General features: G+C 50.3%; 1 protein-coding gene across 4 annotated transcripts in view; it reads right to left on the bottom strand.

The window, feature by feature from the left end:
• Positions 1–21,261, bottom strand: part of SGSM1 (small G protein signaling modulator 1) — a 36,698-nt gene that overhangs the window by 14,336 nt on the left and 1,101 nt on the right. For 2 of the 4 annotated variants that reach the window (XM_027652155.1, XM_027652151.1), the window contains exons 3-12: positions 10,929–11,004; positions 7,042–7,204; positions 6,106–6,258; positions 5,511–5,578; positions 5,216–5,361; positions 4,641–4,772; positions 3,956–4,080; positions 2,030–2,097; positions 1,442–1,605; positions 863–992 (exon numbers count right to left, since the gene is read on the bottom strand). In XM_027652155.1, the coding sequence (XP_027507956.1) occupies positions 863–992; positions 1,442–1,605; positions 2,030–2,097; positions 3,956–4,080; positions 4,641–4,772; positions 5,216–5,361; positions 5,511–5,578; positions 6,106–6,258; positions 7,042–7,204; positions 10,929–11,004 (1,225 nt within the window). Of the gene's footprint in view, positions 1–862; positions 993–1,441; positions 1,606–2,029; positions 2,098–3,955; positions 4,081–4,640; positions 4,773–5,215; positions 5,362–5,510; positions 5,579–6,105; positions 6,259–7,041; positions 7,205–10,928; positions 11,005–15,430; positions 15,515–21,261 lie in introns of those variants that run through there. The other 2 variants (XM_027652153.1, XM_027652152.1) reach the window with 2 other exon arrangements.

The raw sequence follows: 21,261 nt of genomic DNA, 5'->3' as shown, positions 1-21,261 counted from the left end.
CCACAAGTCTTCTATCTAAAACTGGTGGGTTTTCCCCCTTATAAAGTCACCTATGATGACCCCAGAGGTCAGAAATAGGTTCTTGGTATCTCACAGAAGAGTGAGGATGAATGTAAAGATATCTCAGCCAAGCTCAAATCACTCACCACCAGACATTAAGAGACATTTCTGGTTTGGTGCATCCAGCAGCATCCCCTCCCTTGCCCTATGAGTCAGGGACTGAAGACACATGGGAGAAGGGTGCTGTGACCTCCCCTTTGTGCTGCAGAAGCCACACTGAAGGAACATCACTGGATTTAATGCATCACTGGTTGAGCTGGCCTGGGACAGCAAGAGAAGAATCAGCTCTGGGGGCTTGTGATGGTGGAAAGTGACCCCCAAGTGACCAAAGTGAATATTCCTATTCATGTTATGTGTAAGAGGCTTTTTTAATGTCCATTAAAGCTGTTGTAGCTGTTGTGCAGCTGCAGAAACAAAGGACTCAACAGCAAGCAGAAGGTTGAAACAAAAATCCATAGATAAAATCCTGGAATGGTTTGGGTTGGGAGGGACCTTAAAGCTCATCTCATTCCAATCCCTGCCATGGGCAGGGACACCTTCCACTATCCCAGGTTGCTCCAAGCCTCATCCAACCTGGCCTTGAACACCTCCAGGAATGGGGTAGCCACAGCTTCTCTGGGCAACCTGTGCCAGGGCCTCTCCATCCTCCCAGGAAGGGATGATGACATTGAACAGGCAGCACTGACACAACCAAAGCTCTTTCTCTGGAATCACCTCCTGGTTTGCCATGTGCCCATCAGTGCCGTGTCCCAGCAGCTCATACACCCCATGAGAACCCCCCAAAACTCTGCCCTGCACTCACCAAACTCAGCCTGTGTCCCGGGGTAGATTATCCTGAACACATAATCTGTGGCTTCGTCATCCTCCTTGTCGGATGCAGACTCGGAGGAGCCCTGGGGGCTTCGCTTCCTCAGCTTGGGAAACACTTTGCCCTGGGGGAACAAAACCAGCCTTTCACAAGCTGCCCCACACTCGACCACTCACTTCCTGAGCTCCTGCCCCACCACAGCACGTGCCCTGCCAGCCTGGATGACTTTGCACATTCCCTGGGCTGGAGCAGCCTTTGGATTAAGCCTCCCATTACAGGGTGGATCTATAACCCTGTTGAGCACAGGGTATGTACAACCCATGAGAACCCAACCCTCCCTGCCCCGTGGGCAGCCCTCCCACACCAGCCCCCTGAGTTTTTCCAATGGGTCTGTTTAGCTGGTCAAGGCCTTGAGCTAAAACAAACCACCATATTTTTAATTTTGGGAAGGGGATTACTTAAAACACAGAAGCCACTAATGCCAGGCAGAGGGTTCTCCCCAGCAGCTCCACTTCGGACACTCCACATGGGAACACCAGGAGGAACCCCAGGAAACAGTTTCAGAGTACCCACCTTTCCCCGCTGTGACCAGAGGGGTGGGTCCAGCTGCCCATGGGGCAGGAGGCCGTTCTCCAGGCAGGACAGGAACTGCAGCAAGTGCCCTCCTCGGGGGAACCGCAGCGGCGGCCTCTGGATCCCGTCCTGGCTCACCAGGACCACCGTCCCACCACTGTCTACTATTGGCAACAGTGACAGCAGGGAGGAGAAGAGACATCAGCAAGGGAAAGAGCACCAGTCCGAAAGGCACAGGGCAGGAAAGCTCAGGGAATTGTCTTTCTAGCTTGGAAAAAAAAAAAAAGGACTTTCTTCCTTGTAATGGACTTGGAGAAGAATCCAAACAAGTCTGGGGCCCTGGAGAAAGTTTGCTGGGATCACACGCTTGGAAACCAGAGTGCCCTGCTCTGCAAGGAGCACTCCCAGCCAAGCACTACAGCCAGGAGGTGGTGGAAAGGTTTTCCTGGAAGCATTTATATCACAGTGACCACTCAGAGCTCTGGACATCTGCCCTGGAGCCAAATCCAAGCTGTGGGCACTCCCCAGAGGTAAGGAATCAGGGTGTCAGGGTGCCACAACCTCCAGCAGCCCCTGCTCTGGCCTTACCTTGCTGGTGACAGTGCAGATAAACGATCTCCTCCAGGCGAATGGTCATGGCATAGTCCCAGTACACACTGGAACAGAGACAGGGAAGCCATGAGCCTTAGGGATGTGAGAGGCTCTGCTTCTGCCCACATCAGCTCCAGATCCTGCCTCCAGATACCCTGGTGACAGGGGAAGTCACGGAAAGGAGGAGGTCCCAGAGCAGTGACACCAGCCTGGAGAGTGACAACATCCCTCCAGAACCAGTAACTGTCCCTGCCAGCTCAGCTCAGCCAGGGCAAGTCCAGTCCCACCTGCCTCAGGTGGTTTCTGTACCCTCACACCATTCCCAAACACAGACAACGTGCCCATGAATCCTTGCAATTGCAGGGAGTGATGTGGAGCCCTGCAGAGCTGAGCACTCCCTCTGGGCACCCCAAGGACTCCCCACCCTGCTGCAGTGCTAGGGGAACCCCAAGAATCCATCAGGAGCAGCCCTGGAGCCCCAAGGGAACATGCAGTGCTGTCCAAGCCTGGGCTGCTGCTCTGCAGAGCTCCTGCCCCCAGGGAGGGGAAATAAACCCTCACAACTGGTGGGGGTTCTTTCAGAGCTGACAATAGATTTGGTCTCAGTTGCTTCTGTTCAAGAACTGCCTCAGCAAAGGCACCCCCAGGGCTCTGAGAAAATCTAGAACATGCTGGATTGCTGGTGGCCACCAGACAGGGCAGAGGGACAGGGAGGGCCAGGAGGAAGCCAGGGAAGGGGATGTCTCCAGGGTTTCATTCCTGTGGAGAGCCCAGCACTGCTCTCTGAGAGTGTCAGCACTCCATCACATCCTACTTCTGTGCAACAAAGCAAACTTCCAGATCCGGAGCAGCGTCATCTGCCACTTCACAAAAATAGCACTTAAGTAACATTAAAAATGGCTTGTGAATGCAGTGAAGGACAGAAGGGGTGCAAGAGTCACTCCCTGTACAGTCATACTTACTGTGCCATCTGCCTCCTCTCTTCCTTGGTCACGTCTTGACACTGGGAAGTTTTAGAACTTAGGCTGATGCCCAAGTCAAGAACTCAGAAAAGGAGTGTAGAGATGAAAATAGCATTTTAGGGGGAGGGTACCAGGCACAACTGAATGGCCCAGGGGCCAGTAGGAAAGGGAAGATGAAAAGAACAGAGGTAAACAAAACCCAAAAAAACTACAATTGAGAATGAACAAAGCTGAGACCAAGTTCTGCTGAAGAAGATCTCTAGGTCAAAGCATCAGTGTTCTAAACACTCCCACTTTACTGGAACTGCTGGGAAGGGATTTTGTTTCTAAGGCAAATTAGGACCTGGCATGATCCAGCCTGTGAAAGGATTGCAGCTGTTGGGGAAACACCAGCAGTCCATCAGGCAATGCCAGGGAAAAGGGCCTGGCCACACAGCCTGCCAAGCAAACTAAGCAGACCTCAGGGCCTCCGGAGGAACAAGCTCCAGGGACTCCAATAAATCCAAGGGACTCTGAATACCTGCACGTAGGAACACCAGAAAATGGCACACACTGTAACCAAGGTCTGATCCTCTGGGAACTGCTCACATTCCCTCTCTGCAGATTCTCTTCCCTGTTTATGAGCTCCTGATCTTCCCAGATTACAATAACCAGGATAAACCTGAGACCACTGAGGGCATTCCCCTGAAAAATCTCCGAGGGCAATAAAGGAAAACCACTTTGTGTGTGTTGGAACAAGCCCCAGCTCCCTCACTGAGCACTTCCCAGCAGAGATGGGCAGTAGCTCAGCATCTCACTCCATCTCCCTTCACCCTCCCCAGGCCTCCTTCCCCATCCCTTCCCATTACAGACTTGAGGAGGATGGTTTTGGTTTGCAGTCACCAGGAAAACACTGCTGGTTTGGACACCAGATCCAAACTCTGACCCTGGGGAACATCTGCACCCCCTCTGCTCCAGTCACCTCTTCTCATAGTCCAGGTCCCCCACAGAGCCGTTCATCAGCTGGTTCGGGGTCCACTTCAGTGCCATGATGTCAGCAGTCTGGTGAAGGGACAGATATCCCGGGATTGCCTCCATGTCATCTCGCTTGAGGGGAGAAACACAGGGACAGAGTGAGCTGGAAAATGCCAGGCACATGAAGCACCACCCCAGGCTGCCCGAGGTTGAACCTTGGAACCAGTTCTGGCCCCTCACATAGCCCTGCCTGCTGCCCTGAGCCCACTCACTCACCCACAGTGAGAAACCCACTGTGGCCCTGAAAACCCTCCTGGCAGAATGCCAGGACACCTCCCCAGCTTGGGATAGGGCTGAGAGTAGCTGCCCAGCAAGGAAAACTTAACAGCTCCAGCTAAAAGCAGTTTGCACTTCATTTATTTGACTACAAGAAGTAGGATAGGACAGGAGGAGTTTTATGGTAAAGAGTGGGCAGGGAGAGGAGCCTGCTTCTACTCAGACCAGAGCGGAGCTCTCCCATTCCACTGGGAGTATCCGTATCACCAGGAACTCCACAAACACAGTCCATTCCCTGCCTTCCCAGATCAAAAATGAGCCTGTGCTTTCCTCCATCGAAGAGCAATTTGGGGTAGAATGAGCTGTTGAGGGGCAGAGCAGCATTTTCAAGCCCAGATGCCCCAGCAGGAACTCACCGGCTGCACCAGGACATTGTTCTTGCCGTAGAGGAGCGTGGCACGGGAATTCTGGTGCAGTGACTCCACATAGTCCCTGGCAGACAGTGAGGGCCGATCATCCATGCTGCCACTGGAATGTCTTTTCTGAATCTGGAAGAGAGCCATCCACAAATGTGAGGCGAGCACACACACCTCTGGCTTTCCAAAAGCCCTCTTGAAGCTCATTTCCTCCTCACTTACACACTTAAGTCACTACCAGAACTCTTTCCCTCAGAGTCCTCTAAGAGGATTCCTGGCTCTGGCCAAGATAATTTCTGTACTTAGAAAAGCCCCAGGAGTGTGCTTTATTTGCAATAAACATTGCAGACTCCAGCTGCCCTTGCTTATCGTTCATGCACGATGTTCCCAAGGGGCACACACCCCACCATGCCCCCATGCCCTGGCAGTCTCCATGGACCGTGCTCCCAGCACTTCTGGCTCAAAGACTTCCCTCGTCAGAGGACCCCAAAGCCCTTTTCAAACGCAGGGAGCGTGGAGCCGTGGCTGCGGCTCTGGGAGGAGCCCAGCGAGGGGCTGTCCCCTTCCACACTCACGCAGAGCGCCGGGCGCTTGGTGGGCGAGTCCTGCCGGCAGTGGGAGCTGTGGATCCGGTGCCGCTGGACCAGCTCATCCGCCGAGGGGTCTGTCCAGAAGTGGTCAGCGGTTTTCATCTTCGTGTACTCCAGTGCACAGGGCCCCACTGCAGAGAGGAACAGCCCAAACATAAAGGGAGCCATCGGTGTTCCGATGGCCGTGGTCACCCCCCGGATCCACAGAGAAAACAACTGCATTTCACACCCAGATCACAGACAGGGTTGGAAAGCAAGCAGGGTAAGAGGAAAGTGTTACCCAGTAAAGATGCAAGAATTGGCCCATCCACAGGATCCATCAGGAGAGCCTCCTTCTCATAGTACTTACTAGAAGAAATAAAAGACATCGGAAAGCTGGAGTGCTGCAAAATGGGACTGTAAAGTTATAGACAGTGGTTTTAAAACATTGGTATGCCTTTCTCTTTCTGTATCATCCCTTGGTGGGAAAAGGGCAAAAAGCCCTTAACAGGCTGTTTCTCTAGCTGTGAAATCCCTGTGGAACAGACACTTCCTGCGGCACATTGCAAACATCACCATCTCCTGACAAAACCTGCACAAGATTGGAGATCTTCCCCAGGACAGGTCACCTCAGCATAGAGATCCCAGAGGATAAGGACAGCACAGTCTCTGACAACCCAACCACCAGCAGGGCAAGTGTGGCCTATCTTTATTTTAGGGAGTGCACAGTGGCCACCAGCAGCAGGGTGTCCATCAGAGTCCCCATGATGGGCACTGAGTGACACAAGTGGCCTGTCCCATCCAGGGACTTCTCTGACCCACTTGGACACAGCTCAGACAGCAACACTCCCAGTGTTGCTGGGACAGGTGAATGGGTGGTCTGAGCCTGCACTCACCTGCTGTTCTCTACCAAGTAGTGCACGATTTTATCCAAGACCTTTTCGAAGAGGGCTGTGCGGATCCAGAGGTGCTTGATGGCCTGAGGAGACAGGTTGGGCAGTTTCGGCACCTTGCGCACGTTCTCCGGGATGCCCTGGACTTGGTTTCGCCTTTAGAGGTGCAAGACAAGAGACAACATCATCACCGGCTCGTCCTTGAGCTCTGAAGGAGTCCAGGGCACTCCCACACCTCATGGGGCACAAGGTCAGATGCCCAGGGAACTGCGAGGGAAAGGGCTCTGGAGATGCTCCCTGCATCTATCCCACCCCCTGCTCCAGAAGGCCACACTTGCATTTGGAACCAGACTTACTAAATCAGTTTCCCACCATAAAGACATCTCAAAATGAACCCCTCCCTCAGCAGAGGCCTCCAGCCCACACATGTGTCCACATGTGTCTGAGGACAGCAGTTCACAGGCAGAGCAGCTTATCTTAGGACAGCATAAAATTCCTGCCCCAGGTAGCTGCTCCATCCATCTCCCTGGTTCCTGTCCAAGGATGAGTGAGCTGCTCTCAAACAGCAGTTGAGTTACTGCAGGTTCAAGCCCTGCACACTGAGGCAGAGCAAACGTGGTTCCAGTTGACTTGGTGAACTGGCCCATAAACCATGACAGTTCAGGAGCAACACACTCAGCTGTCCCTGAGGCACAAGAGAAGGGGCTGAGGGATAAGGACTTGCCCACCCCTGCTTAAACCACAGGCACAACTCAGTCTCCTAGGAAAGCAACCCCTTTGTTCAAGACAGAAAAATCCCAGGGCAAGACACTGCTCCACTAAAGGAGCAATACCCTTGCTGAGGCTCAAGCTGGACTTGCAATCCCAGCAACACCCAAACTACACCCTCATCCCAAAACACAAGTGACCAGAGGACTGACAGCAATGCCAGTGCCTTACGCATTCTCAATGAGCTGCTCCAGGTCTTGCACCTTCTTGCAGAGCTCCTCTGCCAGAGGGAAGCTCTTCCCCACCTTCATGAACAGCGCTGCGATCTTGTTGCTGCGCAGGAATCCGGCTGCCCTCCGCTTCAGGCCGTGCAGGACACAGGATTCCACGGCAGCTGCAACAGAGCACAGACCTCACTAGAGCACCTTCCCCATGGACACAGGCTGGGAGAGCTGGGGCTGTTCAGCCCAGAGAAGAGAAAGTTGTGTGGAGACCTCACAGCACCTTCCAGGATCTGAAGAGGCTTCAAGAAAGCCAGAGAGGGACTTTGCATCAGGACACCTCCCACTAGTCCAGGCTGCACCAAGCCCCATCCAACCTGGACTTGAACACTTCCAGGGATGGGACAGCCACAACCTCCTAAAGTTTCTCCGACAATATATTTGAAAGCAGAGACATTCCCTCCTGGCCTTCAGGAAAACACACCTCATCAGGTAACTGCTATGCTGTGCACACACAGACTGACACTTTCCTCTCAGGTTTCTTGTGGATTGTGGAGAAACCAAACAACTCCCTGAAGTTTTCTCTTCAGTCCAGTCTGAGGGCATGGCTGGAACCAGACTATTTCATTCCCTGTGCTCAGATGGTCCAAGCAAGGAGAAAGTTCAGGCACACTGAGAGTTTCTAAAGCAGCACAGGAAATGGGGCAATTTTTCCCCCAAAAATCTCAGTGTTCACATAAACATTTTTCCTGAAAAACCGAAAGGAATAGAGAACCTGGGGATAAACTCCAGGCAGCACCAGCAGGTTGCAATGACTCCACAGAAATACATGCACACACACACAGGCTCCACTGGCAACCTGCTTCCCAAACCCCTTGGGAGGGCTCTGGATGGATGTCTAGTGCCAAACACAGACTGATTAAACAGGCTGATCAAAGCACTGGAAAATCACACAGACCCACAACTCTCCCTGTGCTCTCCCAGAGGCTCCGAGACTGGAGCACACACCCTAAGAGCACCTTGTCCAGGCTAAATCCAGAGATAATGGTAGGTTTTTTAAACCTGAAAACACGAGTTTTTGAGCTCAGTCCATAACTTCTGTCACCACCAAACACACTGCGAAGAGATTCTCCCCGTCCCTCAGGATAAAACCTGCAGCAGAGCCGTGTGATGCAGAAGCTTTGTGCAGCTATGCCCAGGTAAAGTGGGAGCTTTGATTCCTGGCAAAAGACATCTAAAGGTATTTCTGAGTTCCCCAGAGCACTGGTGTGATTCAAACCCCTCTGGTTGAGCAGACTCAGCATTGATGTGGACACCAAACCCTCGGCTCACACCAGCCTCCAGCCCTGCTCCCAGTTCTCCATCAGCCTCCCAGGGCAGCCTGGACTGACAGGTGCCAACTCGTGTTTGTCTGCTCCAAACCCTCCCTCGCAGGAGAATGGGGTGGCTGGGGGCTGCTGCCCTTTCCTGCCACACCACTGGTTCCACCCGAAGGGATTTGCAGTACACTGGCCACACAGAGGGTGGGGAGGGCTCTGTGAGGAAGGCAGCCCTCTCCAGGGAAAAGGGCAGCTCTGGCAGCCAGAGCCAGGCTTGCAGCATGCTCTGCTTGGCAGGGAAAGAGGTTATTTATAAGTTCACCAGGCTCCTGGAGAGCCACAACCCTGAGGAAGGTGCACGTACCATTCAAATGTGAGAGGAACTGCAGCCAGAGCAGGAGAGGAGACACCAGCAGCCAGGAAAGGGCAGCATTAAGGAGCCAGAAGGGACCAATGAGCCCTTCGTGCCTGGATGCCTCAGTTCCATGTCGCAGGAGCCTATAAATAATCCCCTCGTGCTGCACAGAACAGGAGGGAATGAGTCACACCTGGGAGTCTGCTCTGCTCTTTCGATGCCACACAAAGGGCCAGGAACAGGCTCCTGTCTTTGATGTGGGGGCCCAGCAGGAAAGGAGAAAGGCTGTTGGAGCAAATCCAGAGGAGGGACACAAAGTTGAGAAGGGGACTGGAGCACCTCCCCTGTGGAGACAGGCTGGGAGAGCTGGGGCTGTTCAGTCTGAAGAAGAAAAGATTGTGTGGAGACCTCACAGCACCTTCCAGGATCTGAAGGGGGTACAAGGGAGATGGAGAGGGACTGGGCATCAGGAACTGGAGTGACAGGACAAAGTGGAATATGTTCAAACTGAAAGGGCAAATTTAAGTTAGATATTAGGAAGAAATTCTTCCCTGTGAGGAGGGTGAGGCCCTGGCACAGGTTGCCCAGAGAGGCTGTGGCTGCCCCATCCCTGGAAGTGTCCAAAGCCAGGTTGGACAGGGCTTGGAGCAACCTGGTCTAGTGGAAGGTGTCCCTGCCCATGGCAGGGGGGGAATGGGATGAGCTTTAAGGTCCCTTCCAACCCAAACCATTCACTGATTCTAGGAAAAGGCAGAAGCCCCTCTGCTCTCCAAGACAAAAAAGGAGACCTCAGCATCCCCTTCTCATTCTTTTTAGTCTGTGGGTGCTCCAATCCTGTTCAATGGTGACAGTGCTGCACAAGCCTTCTTGGAGCAACCTCTTCAAAAGCTGCTTCTCATCACGTCTGGCATTTTCTTCCCAGCCTCCAAATTAACAAACTGCCCTTCAGCTCTTTGTACAGGGAGGAGTGAGGCTCCCTGCACTCGCTGCCCGCAGCCCCTGCTCAGCAGCAGCCCCTCAGCCCCAGCACGTGGGCACAGTGGCTGTACCTCAGCCAACAGCCCTGCTGGGAGACGGGCACAGCCACCAGACAGGCTCCAAACAGGCACAGCCTCTCCCACTTCCCAGAAATCCAGGGCTCATGGTGTCAGAGTAGAGCTCCTGTTCCATGTTGCAGCCTCACTCACCCAACAGTCTGAAGTACTTGCTGTGCTCACAGAATGCTAATTAGTTTCAAATTAGTTTGAAATTCATCAGACACCCCCAGTCTACCAGCCAGGTCCCCCCCACTTCTACAAATGCTGGCATGTGGCAGACTGGACACCTGAAGCTGCTTTTCCTGGGCACTGACTGTCCCAGTCACACATTCTCCACTTTGAGTTGACAGAGTGGCACAGCAGGGCCAAAAAAGAAGAGAAACTATCTCATTTTGCCATCCTGATTGTAAAGTCTCTCCGATGACCAAACCTGTGACACATTCCACCTGGAACAAGGCTGCACTGTCCTGCTCCCCACTACCTTTGAGGTACAAATACTCCTCCTCTCCAGCTCCCCAGTCCTTGCTCACAGGCCTCCAGCACATCTTACAGCCCAAACCAAACAGCTCTTAAGGGAGACTTTTAGAAACCTCTTTGCCAAGGTTTTGATGGATCCATTCTGAAACACTTCCACATTTACAAAATTTTTATACCAGTAGGCGAAAAATAGGTAAGAAAGCAGGTTAGTAAAAAGCACAGCTGCCAGAAAACAAGCCCCAAACCAGCCCAGTATCAGAGCAGATCTTCCACAGACTCCATGTAAAATTCTCTATCAGCCTCTGGCCTCTCTGCTCCTGCACTCTGGCAGACTGCAGACTCCTTTCCATAAATTCCTATTCCATCACAGCAAAGAAATATTTGGACTTGACAGACTTTCAGTTGAATCAATTCTCAAGGAAATTTAAAAATAAAATATTACTTCTAGTACTTCCTAAGTGGCTGCACACACTGCCAGCATCCATCCTTCTTGACACATCTCAATATATTTTAGGCACAGGGCAAAGGCCTCAGGGACTCTGACTGCTGCCAGAACAACTCACCCACTGGCACCAATCCCCTCCACAGCCCAGCACCCCGGAGCTGGAGCGTGTTCCCAGGAATGGCACATGGCACAGCAGGGAAAGCCCAGCACCAAGAGGGTGCTCCAGCCCCAGCCCAGGTCAGCATCCTGCTGTCAGGGACTCACCACAGAAGGAGATGATGTGGCTGCTGTCCTCGTGCACAAACTTCCTCGTCACTGCCTCCTCCATGATCTGCTTCACCTGTGGCACAGAGGCAGATGGAGAAAACATGGAATTTCAGCCATGGACCAGCACTGGGAGACCTGTGGTGGGGTGGGCACTCAGAAACCTCCCCTGCTCCCTGATTTTTCCAATGGTACAGGGGGTCTCATGGAGGATTGGTGCAGCTCTGCCTGCTGAGCATCACCAGCTGTTTCAAAAAGTCAGGTATAAAAAAAGGGTTGTTTCATTTCTGAGAAACTTCAAAGTAGGAAAACAGTGAGCAGAGAATTAACTGCAGGAATTGAGCATCGTTTAAAGTCTTCTAATAAAGGGTAAGCAGATCTCATATTTAATGCTCTTACAGTATTGTTCCGTTCCTTCCTTTTATGTGACAAATTTCATGTGACACAGCTGTCCCAAATGACTGTAACTATCCATCAGTGCCTAATTCAGGGGTCACCTGGCACCAGCTGTGCCCAGGAATGCCATTTGCAGGGCAATGCCAGCAGCTCTGCCCTCACTGACTCTCACTGCAGAGCAGCTGATCAAAAGGAAGCTGGCACTAGTGCACATCAGGGGCACGATTAGGGGATGAAAATAAATAGGAACCCACACAAATTAGGAGGGTAATTTTTGCAGAGAAGACAGGAGGTCAGACCTGCCAGGTAAGCAGAGTGCAGAGGTGGTGACTTCCATCCCCAGCTGCACCCTCCCTAATCCAGCTGAAATCAGCAAAAGTCCAGCTGAATCTTTGCTCCTTAAATGTTCAGTTCCCAACCATTTTTCCTGTTTAACATAGAGATGCCAGCATGCCCAGATCTCTTCCAGTGCCTCTAAAACATCTTGCTTTTCACTCCCTGGTTTCAGAAACCACAGGGGAGAGGGTTCCCGGTGCTGTGGGCTTAGCAAGGTGTTCCCTCTGAAGGCACAGGGAGGAGGGAAAAATTGCAGGTCAGGACTTGGCCAAGCAAAGCTTGGATGTATGAGAGACCTTTAATAGCATCATTTGGGGAATTAAACTCCTTTGCAAGATATAATCAAGGTCAATTATGCACAGCTAACAGTTCAATAAAGGAAATCCTTTACAGGTATGGATTAAAGAAAGAGTCCTCTCTGAAGCCAAAGCTCCTCTGTGTGTCAGAGCCATCGGGTGAGCTCCCAACCCTGCTCCCTACTCAGTGACTAATGGAACCTGATCATGAGCACTGAGACTTCCCTGGATCCCAGCAGCTCAGATGAGCTGACAGTGAGTCAGGAAGTCACAGCAAGGAATGTCACTGAGATGTGGACCTCAGGACTGGAGATGGCTCAGAGCACTGGGAAATCTCCCTTGGCACAGCATGATCCAGCTCCTGCAGCTCCCACATCCCAACTGTGCTCGGAGCAGTGACTCCAGCTGCAGGAACATCCCAGGGCAGCAAATTCTGCTTCCAGGGACCCGAAAAAAGCTTTATTGTGTGTGGGGGGAGATGGCAGGCCCATGGAACCCCCGGGCCCCCTAGAAGTAGAAGAGCTAGAGGCACTGAAGGGAGTGAGACCATTCCCCTGAGAAAGGTGGAGATAACTGCACATTCCCATGGAAACAGCCCTGAGAGCTGGACAGTGCAAGGTCAAGCTGTATAACAAACTGCAGGTGTTGCATTCCTGGGTGTTTTGCAGGAAAATGTTTATAGTGTGTGTGTATGGGAAAGTGGAACTTGGCACCTAATAAAAGGCTGCCTGCTGCTCTGAGCAGGCAGACATCCCTTTGTCTCACCATCCTCGTGTGTGTTGTGTGTCTTCTTCCCCCCTTGGACCGGGACCCCTTCGACAGATACCCAGCGACAATTGTGTCTCAAAACTGCAGCTGTCCCTGGTCAGGACACCTCCTGGTGCTCCTTCCTCACACTCCACATACAGTTTTCCTCTCATCCCAGTGCCCCATGCTGAGCACCAGGGAAGGGGCAGCTGCATTCCTCACTCAGCTTCCCAGCTCCAACATTTAGTTCTAAACTTCAACAGAAGGAACACTGCAAAAGAGAAACAGGGACAGAGCAAAGTCCCAGCAAGAGGAAAGGATCCCTCTCTCCCACATATCCCTCGACCTTGGCAGCAGTGGTGGATTAGGGATGGGAAGCACCAGCACCAGTGCCCAGGTGAACACCAGAGTTGCTCCTTTTCCCCCACCTGACATTACACGTGTCCCTCAAAGCCATGCCAGTCCCCCCCTTCTGAAACCTCAACCAACTCAGGACCCATCACCAACCACCCCTCAGGTCAGCCCTGGAAGGGAGGTCTGACAAGGCACGTCTTGAGGCCCTCAGGGATTCCCCAAAATTTGGCTCTCCCAGCTGGCTGAGCTCTCCTTGTCCAGATGGCTCACGGACCTCACCCAGCCAGGCTGAGCCTCCTCTGTCAGCAGGACACAGCACTTCCCTCTCACACATCCAACTGATCCACCAGAAAACAACGATGCACAGACAGTAAATGCACCCTCACGGCAACACTGGTAATATAAGCATTTTAACCCCCCCCAAAATACACTTGAGACCAATGCACGGAGTTGTATCTTTACCAGCTTCAGATTAAATTAGGAAATATTCCAATAAGCAGTATATTCAAATATTTGTTTAAAATTTGAATATATTGACACAACACCCGCAGTGACACCAGCCCAGGGCCTTCCCCAGGGCAGTGACCATCTGCCTGTCCAGGGCCTGTGGAGCATCCAGGACAGCAGGACTCCAGCTCCAACCACCTGCACGCTCGAGGCACAAACAAAAAACCTTCCAAGAGACACAGTTTAGTGGAAAATTACTCATTAAAAGTAAAAAAATGCACTGTATTGACTGAGATTATTGCACTAAAAATAAATCCGCAGGACTAGAAGTGGAAAGGGCACTGCAACAAGGGCACTCACCTGGCATGTGACAAATACAAATACCAGTCCCAGCAGGTAGAGGCCAGACAGACAGACAGGGCCTTGCAACAGAAAACAAGGGATATTATGGAATCATGGAATGGTTTGAGTTGGAAGGGACCTTAAAGTTCATCCATTCCCACTCCCTGCCATGGACAGGGACACCTTCCACTACACCAGGTTGCTCCAAACCCCATCCAACTTGGCCTTGAAGACTTCCAGGGAACAGAATCAACACTTCTGGGGCATAGAATCACGAGATTCTAACTTTCTCTACATACTAAGAAAGAAATCTTACATTTGCCTATAAACAGACATGTCTGACATGTCTGTAGGACAGCTCTAAGCCAGAGAACCAAAAAACCATTGACAGATCTCCTCCTATGCTGTTGTCTGCAGGTCCCAAAGGACTCTCCCACCTGGACCCCGACCCCTCCACAGCCAGCTGGGATCACAAACACCATGGATCCCATCTGCCATGTGCTCCCAGATCCACCAGGAGTTTGTGACACTGAGGGGATGGGGAACAGCTCAGCCACACTTGGCTCCCTCCACAGAGAAGACTTGAACAGCCTCTAAATGTGCTGCATTTCAGCATTTTAATGCTAATTCTCCAATTGTAGCCAGAACAATCCCAACAGATGAAGCTGCCCACTCTGGATCTCATGCCAGCCTAGGGAAATGAGATGTTTGCTCTTCTTTTATGAGAAAGGAAATTAAAACAGCAACTAATAATTTAGCTGTAGGTAAACTCGAGAGGAATCTCATCAAGTATTCCACAACAGTACAAACAATCCTCCTGGCTCCAGCTGTGAGCACAGGACAAGACACCAGAGCAGGGTGACAGGGCCACCCCACAACAGGGTGTCCACACAAACTCAACAGCATTAATTAATAATTTATAATCCAAAGCCACAACCAAAGACAGGCCAGTCTCAACACTACCTGAACCACTACAGTCTGAATCACTGACTCCTGAACAGGAGAGCTGATCCTGCTGTGCTTTACATGAATGTTTAAACTACAAGGAAAAACCACTTTTTCTCCTCTGTGTCCCATTTCCAAAGCCAGATCCAAGAACCACAGGCACTGAGTGGAGCCCAGGTTATGGCATTCCTTAGGGGCATCAGAAATCCTGGTGCACCTCCTTCAGACCAAGGATTTGAGCTTGTACCCCATTCCTCCAGGGAGGCTTCTGATCCCTCAGCCCCTCCTGTGGTTTCCCTCACCCTGGGCAGCTCCATCCCAGCCCAAACTCTGCTATTAGAATTTAATTTCACTAACTGCTTTTTTCACCCTTAAAAAGGAAACCAAACCCTCACCTATCCAACAACCCCAGACCCCAGTGAGGGATGAAGGCTTAGACCTCTCTGCTATGAAATTCCCAGGGGTACACTCCATCCAAGTCCAGTTTTCCTGTCACCCAGCCCCGCTGTCATTTATACTGCTGGAACAAGGCAAACATTACCATAGCTACAACCACCACTGAGATGCAGGGACCAGGAGCAAGCCAAGAACTCCAGGTTTAATTAGTCTAAGGCAATATTGACTCACAAACTGTTTTACCTGGCTGGATTTTCCCCCATACAACCTGTACTCTATAGATTATTCAGGGATGTTTGCAGTCACTGTTTTCCTGCCATCCTTTTATTCAGGGATGTTTGCAGTCACTGTTTTCCTGCCATGCCTCTTGCAAAGCCTTTTGCTGGTTATCAAGTCATTTCTATGGGAGCACAGCACTTCCCCTATATTTGGCCATGCTCATAACTCTGTGAAATTGTTTACAGCAAGCCAGATGCAAACAGAGTTCCCAGTGTGATCCTTTTCCCAGTCCTGCTCCCAGGTGAAGCTCGGTCACGTTGCCAAAGGCTGAGAACAGCAAGCTCTAAGGTACAGCCACGGTGACACTCCCAGCCACAGGCCTGGTCACCAGATCCAGCACTGAAAAATGTCTGGCAGAGCAAAAAACGTGGCAAAGCATCCAGACACTGCAGCAAAAGCAATAGGAGAGCAGATCCAGGTAAGTAAAAGCTACAGTAAAATAAATGTTCCAGTGACTGAGTTCATCTTCAGAGAAGTGTGTTTTTAGGAACTGCTGTCAATCTGCTTTGGGCAAACATGGCAAGACCTTCTGCTGAATGTCCACGTAACCCACACCGTGAAAACAAAGGATTTACAGTAAAAAACAGAGTGGAAATGAAGATGTTTTCTGAAAACAGAGTGGAGATGAAGATGTTTTCTGCTCCCTCTGAACAGCCACCTCTGCATGGGGTGTCAAGGACTTGGGTGGAATGAGAGGATGCAAGACCAGAGCCAGGAAGCTGCACTGGCTGTATCCCCTCAGAATCATAGAATCATGGGATTGTTTAGGTTGGAAAAGACCTCCAATATCATCAAGCCCATTAAGCCAGCACTGCCAGGCTCAATATTCCTCTTCAATCCACCTCAGATTCAACCAACAGGCCCTCAAACAAAAGCCGTCAAACAGACAAAAAAAAAAACCCAAGCAAATAAAAAAACCCCACAACAACAAAAAAATCCCAACCCATTGATGATTCAGGCTTTAAACTTGGTTTGCTTTCATAGATTTGCTTTTCAAATTCTTTTCTGAGCTGGAGTTTTCTCGTTCTCATCACAATGTAAGTGCTGCTTTAATTATGTGTTTGGAAGTTAATTCTCACACTTAAAATCCCATTTTCCACGTCAGTTTTGGTGCAACAAGTCCATGTGGGCAGCCCTTGCTGTAATCTGAGCATTTCTGTAATTGCTTCTCTGAACCAAGGTCCCTTTCCAGGAACAGGCTCTGGTTAAGCTCCACAGGAAGCAGCTCCCTACTCTGCACAAGATGTGACCCTGTAGCACTGCAGCATTGCCACTTCTCAGGTGTTTTAAAATGCTGAAGGATCACTTAGATGCCATATTAAGACAACCCCAGGCATGGCTGTACATGACAAACACAATTCCCCTGCAGCACAGGTGAACACCTCCCAGCAGGAACACCAGCCTGGTTTGGTTGGATGTGCCAAAGGTGGTTCAGTATCCAAGGAACAGCAAGTGCAGAAACTCTGCTCAGCTCCAGGACATAAAGACATTACCTCCAGACCCCAAGTCCTTCTGGACTGTCCACCCCAGTGCCCACAGAAGTGTCTGTGTGCTGGGAATGGTGGATGGAAATCCCAAGACACTGGATCTCACCACCCATGCTGGAGCTAAAAGCCACCTTTTCAGCTAAAGCCGAACTTCTCTGACCAAAACCTGTCATCAGTCAGATTTATCCTCTCATTTGAAAATGAAACCTCTGCCTGTTGCCTGTCTTGTTGCTACAATATCTTTTTTTAGCAGACTTGTTTATAAAATTCACATTACCAAACAGTGTTGAAAGATTCCATGTTTCTGATGCATTACCATGTTTCTTATTTATCCAGCAACAAACACCCTGTTTATCCAAAGGCAGGTGCCAGACACACTGCTCAGCACCATCACGAGTTGCAGCCACACTCTGCCACTTCTCCAAGACTTTACTGGCTGACCACTAAATAAACCAAATTAATTGGGCTCTGATCAGTTAAAACACCCCCAGCTGCAGAGCACATTCACTGTTTATACCTAGAGACCTAAGGGCTCTCACCAGACATTTTGATGTCCCCCCAGCACGGGGGGACAGCTTGGGGACAGTTCTGAGGGCACGAGGCACTTGCCTTTAAAGCCATTTGGCAGCTCCCTGTTCTTGCTGCCACAGAAACATCGATCACAGTCCTACCCACGGAGACCTTTGGCTTTTCTAAAAGTCTTATTTAATTATTTATCACTGCTTGCTGAATAAAACATGGCACTTTCTGCAGCTGAGGGATCCTCCACGTGACACACGTGGGATTTCCAGGCCAGACCTTCCCCAGGCACAACATGTGCTCACGGTTGGGGACCGGGATGAGGCTCCTTGGAGGGGAAGGGGGAGAAGAACCCTGAATATTTGGGCAGTTGGCTGGAAAGTAAATTTAAAAAATATTAATGGAAGGATCCATAAGATAACAATGCACCCTGGGGGACACAGGAATGATCCCAGAGATGTGTATTTCCTGATAGTGCTTTGCACCAGACTTTCTTCATAGGGCATCAACTTTTGGCCAAAAATCTGTGCTTACAACACTAATTTAAGCTCACTAAGATCACGTTATAGCTGGTTCTATTCCTGTTGTGCTTGTCAAACACACATTTCCAAGCCATCTGTTGGCACTGCTGGCACTGGTTGCTGTAAATGCTCAATACAGACATTTAAGGAAACATTTAAGGAAAACTTTAGTCATTTCTGTGTTTCCAGCACTTGGCCTCGAAGCTTTGCCCTGTTCTGCTCTCATCCCAAGGCTCCTGTTTTCCCAGATGATGTCACCCTGACAAGTTTTTTGGATTCAATTAAACATGGCAAAGACTGACACTATTTGCACCAAAATCAAGTGCAACTTTCAGCTCCAAATTGCTCTGAAGTCCTGAATCTGTGCAAACCCAGGTATTTCCATGGCAACGGTCAGGACATCAGGAGGGAAGGGGATGATATTTTGGCAGCAGAGAGGGGAGGTTGGGTGGGGAGGAAGGAGGACTGAGGCACATGGACTGAAAGGAGATGTGAAGAAGGGGAAAAGCAGCACAAAACCTGCTCTGGGGATGAAGGATCCAGCCATGGGTTTCTGGAGCATGAGAGCACTTGTGCACCCCTTTGCTTTTATCTTTAAAAAGAGAGGAAATGGTCCCCAGTGATCAGCGATGCTCTTCAGAGCAGATCGATGCAGGCAATCCAGGAATGCTGCATAAAGGATATCTGTTTACTCCTGGTACAGGAACAGCTGAAAAGGGCTGCCCTGGGTGCTTAAGAGACATCAGAAGGTCCTTCTGCAAACAGCAGCTTTCATTACCAACCTGCAGCTCATCATCCTCATTTCATCCTCATCTTCATCTTGCCTGAGCACTTTTGACAGCCACGCAAAAGCCTTTTTCTTTTTTTTTTTTTATGAACTGGCTTTGAGAGCATTTAAAGCTCTCAACATTAATTTTTCAAATCCTAGTAGCATTAAATTAATTTACAATTTTCTACCAATCCAGAAGGAAATAGCTGGCACTGACGCCCGCAATCTGATATTTTGGAACCACGGGCACACAGAAAAACAAACCCATGATGCAAAAATATTGCTCTTACCAGTGATTTGTGTTATTTAGCCACAAACCAGACAATGTGGCTGCAAAGTGGGGGCTTCATTTAAAGGGTGGGAGGAAGAGACTCACTGTTGTCCCCATGACACATGATGAAGGAATTAGTCAACAGCTACACAGTGACAAGCATTCAAGCTATTAAAAACAAACAATATATCTGATAGAAGACAAGCAGGCTGTGGTCAAACCAAATTTTTAAAAGAATTCTAAGAACAGGCAGCAAAATGTTCAATCCAAGCTCAGCGGTTACTGACGAGTAAAGAACTAAAGCTGCTTGCTGAGTGGCAAGTTAAATATAAACTAAGTTTTTGCAGAAGAATAACCAAGATGACTGTTTACTTTCATATTCCATTCAGCTTTTCACTCAACTCATTTTCCAGGCACACACAGTACAGGTGTATTGCACTGGTAACACCTGCTTCCCCACCCACTCCTCTGTGCAATGCAGTTACCTGGAGGTGATTAAAAATAGACCTCCTCTATTAAAAACGAAACTTGTAAAAGAAGGGGAGGAGCACAGGCTCAAGGAGAATATTTGTAGTCAAAAACCCATACTCCTTCAAACCTGGGTATTTCAGGCTCTGGGTTTGTAAAGAAGCCTCATTCCACCTGATTAAAGCTCTAAAAAAAAAAAATAAAAAAAAATCAGAATATTGGTTGTGCTTCTTATCCTGCATAACAGGAAACAGGATTCCTTACCAAGTCAGACTTCTCTCCCTCCCTTGCAGCCTGCTGACAAATAGTCAATTCTGCAGCTTCCGGGCTTAGTTTGATTTACTGTGACCATATGGGGAGGGGGAGAGGAAGGAGACAGTGACAGATAACACAACTCATCTCAACATGTACAACCACTGCAGCGCAGGACTGCTTCAAAATAAAATGCATTAACCATGGCAACAGCCCAATACCGAGGGCTGCTGGCTCACACAGTGCTCTGGGTAATGTCAGTTTACTGTTGATCTCCCTGCTCGGATCAGACCTCGCCTTCCCAGTGTTCTACTCACTCAGTTATGGCACTGGGATGACCCATGTGGCACAGCTCCCCAGGGATGATCCCTGGCTGTCCCCTGTCTCAGCAGAGCTCACCTGCACTGAGGGCCCCAGCAGCTCACACAGAGCCATGGCTGAAGCAAAACCAGACATGGTTTAGTGACATGACAATACATAGGTTTGTGGAAGGTAAAAATTCTGGGAGTGGGAAAAAAAAAACAAACAGGAGGTTTCTGTAGTTGGCCCTTTCTACTGCTCCCTGGAGTCTGCACAAGCTCCTGACTTAACCTGGGGTCAGTTTAGGAGAGGAAGAAAAACCAAAAACATGAGCAAAATAGGCCTAATGAGCAGGGAGCAACAGACACAAGAATGTCCCACCTGCTCCCAGTTTCAGAAATGCTGCTAAATAATTAATTACATAATCTACAGGATCATGTTTCCCCAGGTTTTTTAATTCCTACCAGAACAAAGCCCAGGTGGAGAGCACAGAGTGTGGGTCCCCCATAGAATTCCCCCACCTGTGTGGCTGTGGGCACCAGGCAGGGAGAAACCGCAAAGGAAGGGCAACCATGGAGGCAACCTGTGTAGGCAGAGAACCCACATCCCCACCAACATCCCAAGGTGGAGTCCAGAGTGATGGGACCACAAGGAAAAAGTCTGTGCTCTGCATCAGCACTAATGGGCTGCTGGAGAGATCCCAGAGCCTGTCAAACACCCCCACCACAGCACCAGGGCAGAAAGGCTTTCCCCACGCACCCCTCCCTCCTACAGGCTTTACTAACATTCACCAAACCCACGTTTACCTCCCCAAATGCCAGTGGGAAGGATATGTCACAAGCCCAGCTCTGCTCCCTGAGGCACGAGCTGCACCTTCTCCCAGCACACAGCCCTGGGAGGGAGTGAAGCCAGGCATTGAAGGCCAGCACGGGAGATGCTCACGGGCAGTGAGAGCCCACAGAGGCACAGTGGGCTCTGGAAGAAGCTCCCAGCTGGGAGCACAGCCCTCACCTCCCACCCCCAGAGGCAGCCGACGCTCAGGCCGTCGTGTCTCTGCGCTCAGGAGCAGCCACAGACAGTAATAATGAGATGGCAGCTCCATCCACGACGCTAAATAAATGTCATACCCTTTTCCTGGTTTAATAGCTGTTGCCCAGGCAACCGGTAGTATTCCTTAGCACCACACCCGGCAGAGGATTAAAGGTGGA

This window comes from Corapipo altera, unplaced genomic scaffold, assembly GCF_003945725.1.
Source record: "Corapipo altera isolate COAL_440 unplaced genomic scaffold, ASM394572v1 67, whole genome shotgun sequence".
Taxonomy (NCBI): domain Eukaryota; kingdom Metazoa; phylum Chordata; class Aves; order Passeriformes; family Pipridae; genus Corapipo; species Corapipo altera.
Note: the sequence above shows the minus strand (reverse complement) of the source record. Positions and strands in the feature narration are given on the sequence as shown.